This window comes from Sceloporus undulatus, chromosome 4, assembly GCF_019175285.1.
Source record: "Sceloporus undulatus isolate JIND9_A2432 ecotype Alabama chromosome 4, SceUnd_v1.1, whole genome shotgun sequence".
In the NCBI taxonomy this organism is placed as follows: domain Eukaryota; kingdom Metazoa; phylum Chordata; class Lepidosauria; order Squamata; family Phrynosomatidae; genus Sceloporus; species Sceloporus undulatus.
In genome coordinates, this window is record NC_056525.1 from 66520797 (window position 1) to 66535434 (window position 14638).

Genomic DNA, 14638 nt, shown 5'->3' on the forward strand with positions numbered 1-14638 from the left:
ACTTTGCCCATATCTGAGCTAGGGTGAGGAAATGAGATGATAAAGCAGAAGAAGACTGCTGCCACACTGCAGAAATAAAGCAGTTTGGCTCAGAGCTATGGAATTCTGGGATTTGTAGTTTGGTGGGCCATCAGAACTCTCTAACAGGGAAGGCTAAATATCTCATAAAACTACAAATCCCAGAATTCTATAGCATTAAGCCAGTAATGGCAGTAAAAGTGGTGTCAAATTGCTTAATTTCTGCAGTGTAGACACATCCAAAGAAGGAGCTTGAAGTTGCAGAATAATGCTTTAACACAGCGGCAGGCAGGTCGTGTCCTTTACTTCAGGATCTTTCCTTCCCTTTTTCATAATCATTAAGGCAGGTTGGGTACACTATAACCTTCCTTTTTGTTTTGTGCCTTCAAATCATTTCCAAGTTATGGCCACCCTAAGGTGAACCAATTGTGGGGTTCATGATAGCCTACTATCATAGCTTACTATGCACTATTAAACAGCAACTCCCATCAGTCCCAGGCACCATGGCCAATGACAAGATGGTCTAGGAGTTGTTGTCTTAAAGACCACAGGCGACTTATATGTGTATGCAGAGAATACATGCACATTTTCAAGCAAGTTATGCATGGTTCAACTGCACTGGAGATTCAACAACTTGATTAAAACATCCCTTGAGAACTGAAAAGAAGGGCAGAAGCAAAGTGCAAATAATTATTATTTGTATCCCACCGAGGATTGAGACGGGTAACAGCAGAAATCAAATACAATTATACAACAAGTTATCAATGCATTACTAAAACATTTTCTGACTCTTGCTGATCCTGGTAAATGCTGAGCATCTTCTGGAAGAAGACTCTGAAATGCATTAATCATGTGCTTATGCTCTAATTATATGGCACACTACAGCTACACTGCCTGTTAAATCCATCCACACAGATACCCAATGAATGAAAAACCATAAACCATTTACGGCCCTCTGACAAAATACAGGATTTTTTAACACTTATATTTCCTGACATGTTCAAACATGGGGCCCTGCCTTGCTGAGGAGCCTCAGGCAAAAACCACAATAAGTGAGGGATCAAGAGCTGTCAAGGTATGAGTAGAAGCTTCCATGAGCCTGGCCAAGTCCAGACACCTCTTAGTTGAACTATGTTTTGATAAGCTGGATTTAAAGGGATGCTGCTAATGTAGGGTGCGTGGTTTTTTTTCAGTACAGCTTGAGAAAAATTATAAGATCCAGAATCCCCTGTTCAGCATGCCTAGAGGCCATGCTGGCTGGAGTCTTCTAGTAACTGTAGTTCAAACTTTATTTCCCATCCAAGCTCTGCTTTCTAAAACATGCATCCTTTAAAACATGCTTCATTTAAGAAATTGCCTGAAACATTTATATGAAATTGCATCTTCTGCAATGAGACAATTATATAAGCCCTACTTAAGTGGTGTTCCCATGGGTCTACTTAAAAGGAAATTCCAGTGTAGGATGTGTACATTTAAAACAAAACTGGCAGTGGACTCCTCAGTTTCCCTGTGCTAGTGATTCAGGCCACAAGGATCAGTCTGCACAAAAGGAACTTTAATGGGATCACATGAACACATACTTATACCATGGTCTAAATGAGTATATATATATATATATATATATATGCAGAAGGAAGTCTCTCTCTCAGAATTATTTTATTTATTTGAATCTACTACCTGTTAGGAAGGATCCTAACATAGGTTACTATGTACACCGCTTTGATCACTGCAGAAAAGCGGTATAGAAATAAATTTTATTATTATTATTATCAAATCAGGGGAATTTAATTAGCTCAAATTTACGAGAGGCGTGTCCTAACAACGCACGCAGCGGATCGGGTCCCTATGTGTATACCAGAGGTCATCTAGTCCAACCCCATGAAACAGAGACTCCAATGCCAATGAGTTGCAATTAAAATATAAACATTTATTAAATCCACACAACCAAAAGGGATCACACACGCACACACACATTCAATGCTAAAGCAAGGGAGGGGAAGAGTTGGGGGTAAAGGAGAAAAGATAGAGGCACTATTGAAATATTTACCTTAAGAGTCTTCTCCAAGTGACAGATGTGAGGGATGTTGGAAGGTGAACACGGCCGCAGGGAACAGAAAGCAAGCGGTGACCGCGATGGCTAGGAGCTAAGTTCCAGCGGGCTAGCTAGCAAGAGGCCCGAAAGAGACAGTGGGCTTTGGCTTGCCCTGGTGATTTCAGCAGAGCGCAGTGCCCAAGAGAGCTCTGGAGCGATTGCTCGACAGAGTTGAGGTTTGGAACTGTAGCTCACAAAGCCCACTGAAGGGCGAAATCTGGGTCTTATTTATACTGCGAAACATATCTGCAGGCTATGGCTACCTGCAGAACAAAGGCCTTGATGGCTATCTATTGACTAAGTCTAAAGTTAAACAATGGATACACAAAAGGGTCTGCCACTTCTCTTGGAAGAGGACTACTATGTAGATGGCCGGGTACTTAATACCATCAATAGGTGAGGCAAATTTCCTTTGTCCTCATTCAGGTTGCCTGCGACAATGGCAACTCCCAGAACTGGTTTTAAAGGTTTAAATCTACTTTTCTGCTTTAGCCATGCCTTGCTAGGCTTGTTTGGCTACGTGGTCAGCTCACTTTTGGCTACGTGGTCAGCTCATGGCGGCTGCGATGGGTTTGGTCGGGGGTCATGATTTTTGATCACTTGGCACCCAAAATTTATATGAATCCAAACTCGATAACATACCCAACAACATAGTTTAGTAGGTGACTCAAAGAAAAAAATGATAAATTACAACATTAAAAATATCATTAAATATATATATTAAAAAATTACAAAAGAATCACAGAAGAGATCACAAGTGCCATCCAGTCCAACCCCCTGCCATGCCAGAATGCACAGTCAAATCACCCCTGGCAGATGGCTATCCAGCCTCTGTTTAAAAACCTCCAAAGGAGGAGACTCCACCACCCTCCGGGGAAGCATGTTCCACTGTCAAACAGCTCTTACTTTCAGGAAGTTCTTCCTAATCTTGAGGTGGAATCTCTTTTCCTGTAGTTTACATCCATTGCTCCTTGTCCTATTCTCTGGAACTTCAGAAGATAAGCTTGCTTCAACCTCAATGTGACATTCCTTCAAATATTTAAACATGGGTCTCATGTCACCTCTTAACATTCTCTTCCTCAGGCTAAACATACCCAGCTCCCTAAATCTCTCCTTGTAAGACAAGGTTTCCAGACCCTTCACCATTTATTTATTTGAATCTACTACCTGTTAGGTTACCCTGCTCTGGACACAGACCAGCTTGTCAACATTCTTCTTGAATTGTGGTGTTCAGAATTGGATGCAGTATTCCAGGTGAGGTCTGACCAAAGCAGAATAGTGTGGTACTATTACTTCCCTCAGTGCAGACACTATACTCCTATTGATGCAATCTAGAATTGCAATCTAACACTTAATATGCAGACAAGGAGAGACAAAGGCCTCAAGCTGACAGGCAGCTTGGAGCAGCCTCTGAGCAGCGCTCCAAGCGTGGTCTGCAACAAACAGCCAGCAAGGAGCACTTTTTCTGTGCTCTTTTTGCAGCCAGGTTTGAACTATCTTAGGCAGCCGCAGTGCAGCTTCGGCCTAATTCAGAGGCGGGCATCATCTGAATGCCATGCCTCCAAATCACTTTTGGCCTATGTGTTAGATTTTAAAACTCCATAAGACTATAAAGAAAGCATCATGTTGGGCAGCTTCTTTAAGTTTCAGTGCACCCCATGCCTCTGAGGAAGTAGGCTCAAGTCTATAAAAGCTCATGCTACCAGCTTCTTTCATTCAATTAGTTACAAAGGTGCTATAAGACGCTTTTGCAAACTGATTTCCTAGACAAACATGGCTATGTCTTTGAATTTTAAAACCTAGAGTGGATTCACCACCCAAATGACATGGGCATGATCAACTATCACCAGTAATGGTAAACCTTTTAATGCTAAATAGTCAGCCAATCAATACCAAGAGTGTTGAAATTCTTTGTGTGTGACTAAGGTTGCCATAAGCCAGGACCTACAAACCGGGACAAATGTAGGACAAATGTAGGGCAACATTTTCAAATGTAGGACACGTTTTTTATCAAAATGGAGGACATGCGAAGAAATTTGATGATTTTTTAAAAATGTTAATCTAAATGCATGTTTCTAAGGAATGATCAAAATGGAGGACATTTTGGCATTATTCCTAGACAGATGGCAGAAATGAACTTCCCTTTCTGGCCATATTTATATATTTAATAATAAAAATAATGAAAAAATAAAAAACAAGACAGGGGTGTATATATTTAATAATAAAAATAATGAAAAAATAAATAAAAACAAGACAGGGGTGTATATATTTAATAATAAAAATAATGAAAAAATAAATAAAAACAAGACAGGGGAGTATATATTTAATAATAAAAATAATGAAAAAAGCAATAATAAAAATTAATAAAATAAAAAGAAATAATTAAAATTAATAAAATAAAAACAAAGCCCTATTAAAAAATTAATGAAATAAAATATAAAACAAGCAATAATAAAATTAATAAAAAATAAGTATTTTATATTTTTAAAAATTAATTAAAAAATCCAAAAAACCCAAGGCAGACCTATTGGCCACTGACTCACCTTTCCTCCTTCTGCTCCCCCCCTCCTCCTCCTCTTTAGGCTCGCGAGCGTGCAGGGAAGTGGGGCAGGCGCACGCGCTGCCGCTGGCCCCTGCTGAGGCCCAGGCGGTGCGCGTTGAGGAGCCCATCCCCTTTGGCCAGCTGGCCAAAGCAGGGGACGAGCTCCTGCTTTAGAGCCCCCTGCGCGTGCAAGCGGAAAAGCCCTGGCGTAGGAGGCGCAGCGGCGGCGCTGCTGCCGCCGAGAAAGAGGAGGAAGGCAGAGCCGGAAGTGGGTTGGCACTGCCCACCACTCCAGGAAGGGGAGGAGGAGGTTGGTTGGCGCCGCGGCCAGCCGCATTAGCAGCAGCGGCAATGGCCGCAGGAGCGGGCCCCGGACCGGGACAAATACATGGGTGGGGGCCAAATCAGACCAGGACCGGGAGGGGCCCCCAAAAGCAGGATTTTCCCAGCGGCCACCGGGATATGGCATCCCTATGTGTGACTGATAGAGCTATAGCAGGTAAATCTCACTGAAGTTAGCCATGAAAGAAGTTGGAAGGTAGAACACAAAAGTTCAGTTGAAGCAGTTCTCAAGCATGTGAATGTTTTCTTCCCTGGGTTTTAGGAGGACCAGCTATTTTTATGATAATGTTATTGCTTCCACAGTTTTCTGTGCAGTAACCTGAACCTGTTCCTACTGAAATCCAGTGACGTCAAAACAGAAACAGCCCTGGAGCAGTACAAGTCCTAATGGCATTGCATTCAGGGTCAGTTACACTAAATCCCAGAATGGAAAGGATTAAATATGTAGAGTTTTGTGCCAGGTAACTGCTGCATATCCTTGTAGAGTTAAATCCACCTTTAAAGTCCACAGTAAAGCAAATGTCATGGATGCCTGTAGAAAATTCATCAGGACCAGGTAAAAGACCTGCATACCATTCATTTCTATTCTATTTCTCTTGAGTGCTTCAGCTCTGCACTATGGCCAAAGAAACAAGGCAAGGACTAGACAAAGGAGAACAATGGGTTATATTTCTCTTTCAGCACCTGTATCAGCAGTGGGGATGGGATATTCACAAATATTTGACAAATGGCTGAAAAACATGTTTCTCAAGGGTCAAGAATCCTGGACTGGGTTTCACAGTTTCTGCAGAACACAACATTTTTTGTGTAGAAAATACTATTTTCTTTTTTTTTTTTTTTTTTTTTTTTTTAAAAAGAAAATACTATTTTCTGCAAAACATCCATGTGTGAATTTTGTGCAAAATAAGTCCTTAAAAATTGCATAGTTTTTGAAGTATTTCTCGGATTGAGAAGAAAATGGCTAAAATCACTTATTGCTTCCTTCAAGAAGAAAATTAGGAAAGAACAACACTCCTAAGTCAGCAAAAACATCATCAAGAGGCTGATAAACATGAAGTGGCCAATGCTTTCATCAATGGCATAATTGCAACTCTTTCTATCTCACATAGAAAAAGAAAAAGAAATAAAACTATTTAATGGCACCTGCAATTGTTTTTTTTATATAAAATTCCCAAAAGTAAAAGGACAATTTAAAAAAAGTTAGGTCAAAATATTAAGTCAAATGGTAATATCAGCAAAGGCAAGTCGTTTAATTGTCACACTATTAATTGAGACAAGCTTAAAATGGCAGTCTGCCAGAGGATACCCACATCCTATGAGCCTCACCCAATGTTGTAGGATGAACATTGGAATTTTGTACCATCTTCCTCTTGAATAGGTCAGCTCTGTGTTTCAGAAAGAACTGGGACCAGATTTTATTTTATTTTTCCCATTTGTTTGTTATGGTTTATCTTCCCCAAAAAATGTAGCACTCCCTTAAACAGGGAGATGGAAGAATGCAAACACAAAAAGAATTTTAAAAACAAACAAACAGGCTTTGTATCATTTTAACTGCTTTTCTTACTGGTTTTGTCTACCAGTCCTTTACATGTCTATTCTTTTTAAAATAATGATATTCCTAGTTTTTTTTAAAATTGCGTTTGCAGTTTTGTGCTTTTCCTTTTGCTAGACATCTCCTTTAAAAAAATGTGGAGAAACAAAGGGGCTCTATAGATTGGCAGGAAGGGGCAGCGAGACACTGCCCCTTTCTGCCCCACAAGCAGGTCACAGCAACCACATGCTGCGGCCTGCACATGGAGCAAAAAGAAGCCCCTTGTATGCAGCGCTGTTTGGACTCTGTGCATGAGGGATGTCATCGTGGTGCTCTCCTTGTAAATGGGTGCGTGCCAAGATGGCGCCCTAGCAGAGGAAGAAGGGTTTGGAGCGTGTGAATGCTCAGCCCTGCTTCAGCCCTACTCTGCAGTCTGGCCGGCACAAAGTGCCGGTCTGTACTGCCTCAAACATGTTAAATAAATGTGTGTGTCAATTCTAAAACACACACACAACTAAACAGATCCATGAGAAATATGTTTATAATGACAACAGGACAATCAGTTCCAGGGCAAGACTGCATCCAACACCTTACATGCCTGTATGTTTGACAGATACAGTACTCTATGGCAGAGAATCCAACCTATGGCTTTGCAATCATAGATTGTGGATTATTATTATTATTATTATTATTATTATTATTATTATTATTATTATTTTAAGCTCAGATCAGCTAGGAAGAGTCAAGATGAAAGTGGCATATTATAAAGATATTCCCAGATCCTTGTACTGCTGTTTCTCCTCACTGTGATATAGGACAATCTCATATATACACCAGCAGTATGCAGATTATAAAAGGAAATACTTTGAATGCTCATTTCCAACACTAAGAACCTCACAGCCCATGTCTTCCTCACACTCCATTACTATTACACATTGCAGAAGGCTATGTTTGCTATTTGTTGTATCTGTTTACACAGGAACATGCCACCTCTCTTATCTTCCAAACCATAAAAAGGGAGACTCTTTGGGCCAGAGGTAGACTTGACAAATGTAAATGTCCATACATTCTGACATCAACAGTTCAGTGTTGCCCATGCTGGCAAATTATGGTAGAAACAGTAGACTGGCACATGTAAAGGGTGCTAGGCTGAGGATGGCTGGAATAGAAAAGGGAAAGATTTCAAGGAACTAAGACCAGGAATCTAGCTTGCTTATGTGGCTGCCTTGGCTCTGGCCTCCTATTTCAAAGGCCAAGAAATGCCCTGCCCTTTCAATGACACATTCCCTTTCCCCTTTGGATCAGGATTCAGGACATCAGGCAGCCAACACACAAAGAGGTCCTTTAAAATCAGTGACTGTTGCATGAATGAGAAATATTTACCAAAACATGAGTCAAGGGAAGGATCACTGAACTATTCCAAAGAGGAGTGGCTTATATGAATGTGCATGTGTCTTCAAACTGTCATCTTATGGTGACTCCATGAATTTCACAGAGTTTTCTTAGGAGTTTATCAGACAAGGGAAATTGGAAGTATAATCCATTGGCAATCTGAACGCAATCATGGGGTTTAACGTTATTGCGTGATAGACTACCAACACGCAATTTCGGGCAATGGGAAGTCAGTCCGAACGCAATCATGGGGTTTCACGTTATTGCGTGAGACATGATCACTCACAATTTTGGGCAATGGCAAGCTATTTTCAGGCAATGGGAAGTCAGTTCGAATGCAATTCGAATTCATGTAAGTTCACTGAACTAGCAAATTCATGTGAATGCATTCTGGCCCCACTTCTTTTCATTCAAAATTAAGAGAAATTCCTCCTATGTGATAAACTCCTTAGACAAAGAATACTTAAGAGGTGGTTTTGCCAGTTTCTGCCTCTGGAATATAGTCTACAGTACCTAGTATTTGTTGGGACTCATGTGCCTTACCCTAAATTTTCAAAGGGGGCAGGGTGATACAGGTTTTCCAGACCTTTAAAGTGGCCAGTTGGTGTTAATGTGTGAAAGCAATAAATCTGCTTACCAAAAGTCCGTTTCCCTGGGTTCAAAACTCTCTCTGAGAAGACTCTTTTTGTTATATGGGTTGCAGCAAGGATTCTTGTATTAACAGATGTAGTGGCTGCATGGTGCACTACATACATAAATACAAGAGTCTGAATATGTTTTATAATCTGATGCTTTAAAATAACTCTGTACTGCATCTGAAGAAGTGGGTTTATAGCCACAAAAGCTCATGCTATAATAAAAATAAAATAAAGTAAACAACCAGTGTTAAAGGTGCTACTATATTCCTTTTTTTCCTCCCCTTTCTTCCTCATTTTTCATATAATAATGTGATCTGTCTCAATGTGTTGGGGAATCAACTCCATCTTACTCAGCTTTAAGTTTTAGCCATATTCCTGTGCTCTGCTTTGTTTTTCTTTCAGATTATCCAGTGTTCTTGGGTGGGGTTACCTCTTCCTGTGTATAACAACTAATACAGGGATGGATCTGATCTTGCTTAGGGCTTGTAAAATGAAGTAACACAAACAGCTCTTACATTTATGCAAATACTATCTTTTTTGACGGGGGCACCATGCAGATAACAACAATTTTTGGTTGGATAACAACCATCCAAAAATAATAAATAAATAAAGATAGAAGAAATATCTATCTAGCCCAAGGTTTCCCACAAGCCCTTCAGCAGATTTAGAGCAACAGACAAAGCATTTCTGTACCATGTTTATTTAACCGTACCTATAACTTCTTTCCATTCAAGGGGAAACAATCCCTACAAGGTGAAAAAGAGATGCTCCACTAGTAGCCTTGGGGAAACAATTCTCAAATTGTAGCCTATTAATTTTGCTTCAGCTTTAAAACTATGCATCCTTCATCATCCTTGCTTTTCTGATCTTTACCTGATTGAATGGTTTAATAAATTCAGAGTGCTACTAATTCTTGTGGCCAATAAGTTAATAGTGTTCAGACAGCATCACTGCAAATATTAAAATCCAGTTCTCAAATGTAACATAACTAATTGTTCTACCTTTGTTTCTACCTTTATTTCCTCTGGAGTTTATCACATTAGGGATGGGGCATTATTGTCCCATCCCTGTCCTGTCCTTCCCAACCAATCACAGGAAGGACTTTTACAAATGACCTGGCAGGGAAGTTCGAGTAAAAGTGATCACTCAAATCACTTTCACTCACAAACGTGCTGAATCCGTCATTCAGCTACCCGGGAAGCGCAAGTGAAAGTGATAGCACAAATCACTTTCATATGAAAGCTGGCTGAAAAGAGCTTTTAGCCATCAGCTGAAAGTGCTTTCTACTGCCATTTCCAGCCTTTTGTTATAACGAAAGAACCTGTTATTACCATGATGACTGAAAGCGCTTTCAGCTGATTTGTGAAGATGATTTGTCCTATCACTTTCACTCAGGCCACGGAAGGGATAAGAATAGGGAGCGATCCCATTCCTATCCTGTCCCTGTGTGAAACTCTAGACACACTAGGCTTGATGTCACCTGATGCAGTAACTCATGGTGTCAAAAATGGAAAAAAACAGAAAAAAACAGAAAAAAATGAAAAGAAGGAAGAAAACCAATTATTGAATGTTTTATTTTAGCATGATTCAGGGGGGGGAAAGAAATGTGTTTTTTTCTTAATTTTTTTTCCAGACCTTCACATCTCCAGTCTTGCCCTAGGCCCGTGTAGAATGGCTTTTCAGCAGAAACCAGGACAGCCCCTTCCCTTCTTCACCAGGGTACTCCCCATACCTGATAAGCTGCTATTATGTGTTGTACCTTAGTAGTCCCATTCCTCTTGATCTAAGGGACCTGTGGCCCTCCAGAGGTTGCTTGACTACAATTCCCAGCAACCCAGACAGCATGACCTAGAGGAGCAAAACTGGACCTAGAGGACCACAGATTCCCTACCCCAGCCTGGAACTGAGATTACTCCACACCCAAGGACCTACTCTTACACAGACCTACTATACAGCTGTACTCCTATTGTTAATTGAAATCCGCTATGCACTGGGCGCTGAAAGAAATTAGCCCAGGATGTGCAATGGTAGCCTCCCCCAATCAGATGCCATTCAGATTTACTGGACTGCAATACCCATCATCCCAAACATGCTGGCTAGGGATTGTGAGAATTCTTGTCTTAAAAAAAACAGGGAGAGCATCAGACTGTAAAAAGCCAACCTATCATCAGCTGAAGAAGGGCTTCTACATGAGTCTTCTAAGATACAGTGTATTTGACTCAACAGCAGCATACTAACTGTGAAGGTGAACTGCGTTCTTAATAGGTATCCCAGTCAAATTTTAGAATATTTATTTAGCTAGCTATTTTTTTATTAGTTTGCATATATTTATAGACTACTCATCCACTCTAAACAAGTGGCCAACACTGAATAAACAGGAACAAAAAGAACAATCAGGTTTTCTAGATATTCTCAAAGAGCGCACCCCTGAATGCACAAATAGAGCAGCAAGCATGAAACAACATGTTCCATCTTTGGTTTGTCAGTCTTAACAGCAGAAGGATTTAAATTCTGTAGTTTGCTTAGCAGTGTATTTCTCTCTAACAGAGCCCAATAAGTACCCCTGGTGCTGACTAATAACAGTGATGTTGTACCACTTTAAAAGCAAATTCTGAGATGGTAGCTATACAGTGAAGAATTATTTCAAGGGAATCTACAGCAGAAGCAGATCCACCCAAAATTCTAGCTTGACTGTTCTCTTACCTCGAAACTTCTTGGGTGGATTATCCAGATCTCCAGCTGCAGGTTCCACCACACACCGATCATCCACCAGTCTGAAAACAAACAAAAAGAAAAATACATTGAAGTACACTGTTTTGCTTTGACCTTAAATGATTTCAGTGGTCTTCACCCCCCCCCCCCCCAAAATTATCTGCTCTTCTCTTTTCCTAGTCTACTCTACTTATCAGTTATTGCAGACAAAAGATGACACAAAATGATTTCCTGCTTTTTTCTTCTTAGGGTTGGAAGAATAACTGAAATTAATAATCCAAATTTTTAGAACAAGTCCTAAAAATTAAGTAAGATAGCACTAAGTCTGTATCCACACTGCAGAAATAATCCAGTTTGACACTACTTTAAATAATAATAATAATAATAATAATAATAATAATAATAATTTATTTCTATACCGCTGTTCCAAAGATCACAGCGGTGTACAACAAGGATAAAAACAGATAAAAACATCACAACCCCACACCCCAACAGTATTACAATAATAGCAGTAAAAACAATTACAAACAACAACATCCATACAAGTGGCTGTGTAGAATGGAATACAACAAAACATTGTGAAGGGGAAGAGCATAACAACAAGGCTCACGGGGGGAAAGCCTGGCGGAATAAATAAGTCTTCAGGTTTTTCTTGAAGACATCAAGGGAGGTGGAAGTATGGAGCTCATTGGGGAGGGAGTTCCAGAGCTGTGGGGCTGCAACAGAAAAGGCCCTCCGAGATGAAACATACCTAGCATCCGGATCTCTTAAAAGATGTTTCTCATCCGACCTGAGAGTGCAGGGCGGATTGTATGGGGAGAGGCGGTCCTCCAAGTACCCTGGGCCCAAGCCATTTAGGGCTTTATAGGTAATAACCAACACCTTGTATTCGGCCCGGAAGTGAATAGGCAGCCAATGAAGATCTTTTAGGACTGGTGTTATATGGCTGGCTCTGGAACATCCAGTAACCAGCCTAGCAGCCATATTCTGCACTAATTGAAGCTTCCGGGTTTGGTACAAGGGTTGCCCCATGTAAAGCGCGTTACAGAAATCTAATTGAGAGGTTACCAGAGCAGAAATTCTGGGAACTGTAGTTTGTTGTGGCACCAGAGCTTTGCTTTGCTGTTGTGCAACAACAAACTACAATTCCCAGAATTCCATAACATTGAGCCATGGCTGTTAAAGTGGTGTCAAATCAGATTATTTCTGCAGTGTGGATACTGCATCTACTGATGCAGAGTTAATCAGGACCAAGAAACTGTAAATTCTTCTGGTTTTCTTAGCTGTCTTAAGGAGTCACCCAAATAAATGGTTGTTTAGACTGATGTGTGTACAATATATAGTTCATGGACCAATATACATTTTTAAAAATATAAAACTTCTTTTCTTGTGAATTTTTTTAAAAAAACCTTCCATTATGGAACTAACTTTGAAAATGTCAGCATCATCTCTCAAGAAGTACAAACATAGGCAATAAATTCATAATCCATATAAACATATTATCTGTTAGAATCTCAAAATGATGTTTAGGTTAACCTTAAAACATCCAGGAAACTGATCCATTATTTTGAACATCTGGATTAACCACACCAGACCTCTGAATCACTCAAACACACAAAACTGGTGCAACATCTTTCTGGCAGCACAAATATTCAAAAGTAATCACATGCTTTCCAACATTTCACAAATGAAAAGTGGGATACTTTGACCAAGCAACCTTGGCCAAGATGGCAAAAGTTACTAATGAGGAAGAACACATAAACTGGGAGAGGCTGCAGGAGATTGCTTTTGCCGGAGCATACAGGAAAGGTCAAGATTCTGTCCTCTCCTCTCCCCACACTGAGTTGAGCACAGACGGCTTTTGCACTTGTACTCAGTTTGAAGCAACTGAAGTAAACTGAGGGCAAAGGGGGAATGTGAAAGAAAAACTGGACATTTTAAAAGCAATGGGAGAAGAGAGGTTTGACTGGGACTGTCCCTACCAAATCAGGACATTGGAGGCTATGCAACAACTTTGATTCCAAGTGACACCTCCATTAAGCATTATAATTTCTGAAACATTTTTTTAAATTCACTTTTATTTGAAGTTGGGAAGGATACTGATAAACTGAACAAACAAAACTGGTTTAACATTAGTGTCTTAATAGGATTGCTTATTTAACAGTCTTTTTAGATTTATTTTTATTATTAGGTTGTTGGTGGTTTTTGTTTGTTTGTTTTTTGATATACTTTATTTTAATCTCCATCTCTCCATGCCAGAAGAAAAATGGGATAGAAATAAATAAATAAATGAAATGATTTTAAATTATTTTTAAGATGTATTTTTAGTTTGCTTTAAATGTTTTGGGGCTATTTCATTTTTTAAATCTTTTTGTGTTGTGTACATCACTTCAGAGGTCCTGGTAAGATGAAAGGTGATGCATAGGTGCCTTCAATAAGCTAGGAACAGCTGCAGCAGTTTGCTTTTGCCTGAGCCTATTGGAAGGGGGAAGTTTCTGGGGGAGTCCCTCCTCTCCTCTCTCTCCTGTTGAGTTAATTGAATACGAATTACCTTTGTACTCTGAATTCAGGGGCAGTACAGACAGTCCCTAAGGGATGGCAAGATGCAGCCCCTTTCCTTGCCAGATAGGGCCTGCAGCAACTGCACACCACAGCCCTGATCTGGCCTTTTTGCACTGCGGAAAGGGCGCTATAGCCGCCAGTGCCATGGCTTTTCAGTGCTCCTTTGGCACAGTGTGTGTACATGCTGCGCCAAGGAAGCACCATGATCCCTCCCGCCACTTTGAGACCACTTTACCTGCCCTGGCTCACTGCTAGGGAATCCTGGGAACTGTAGTTTTGAGAGATATTTAGCCTTCTTTGTCAGAGAGCTCTGGTGCCACAACAAACTACAATTCCCAGGAATCCTTAACACTGAGCCAGGGCAGTTAAAGCAGTCTCAGAGTGGATTATTTCTGCAGTGTGTTTTGGACCTGAGTGAGTGGGAACAACTTTTGCTGCTGCACCCCACTTTCCATACCAATCCATAGAAATATAGCATACACACCCAGCATAGCTCTGTATGACCAGAGATCACTGATAATAGACATGCTGCTAGCTGATGTTATGCATACTCTTCTTATCTCATAATCTCTGATAAGGTTCTGCAGAACTTCAGAGCTTCCCTTTAGAGGTAAAAACACCGCACAGATGCTTCCTGACATTAGTAATGTTATCATTTAAGTTGATAAGGAGAATTCTACTTTTTCATATAAATAAATCCTTGGGTGATTGATTGATTGATTGATTGATTGATTGATATTCCACCTTTCTCACAGTACAGGACTTAAAGCAGCTAACAGTATAAGTTAAAAGCAAATACACTTAACACA

General features: G+C 40.3%; 1 protein-coding gene across 5 annotated transcripts in view; it reads right to left on the reverse strand.

Annotated features, from left to right (window-relative positions):
* The window catches only part of ITPR3 (inositol 1,4,5-trisphosphate receptor type 3), a 161484-nt gene that overhangs the window by 92253 nt on the left and 54593 nt on the right, over nucleotides 1–14638 (reverse strand). For 4 of the 5 annotated variants that reach the window (XM_042462366.1, XM_042462364.1, XM_042462363.1 and 1 more), the window contains exon 2: nucleotides 11259–11329. Coding sequence is in view for 4 of the 5 variants with exons in the window: in XM_042462364.1 (XP_042318298.1) it covers nucleotides 11259–11329 (71 nt within the window). In the remaining variant the exon portion in view is untranslated. Of the gene's footprint in view, nucleotides 1–6320; nucleotides 6385–11258; nucleotides 11330–14638 lie in introns of those variants that run through there. The other variant, XM_042462365.1, reaches the window with a different exon arrangement.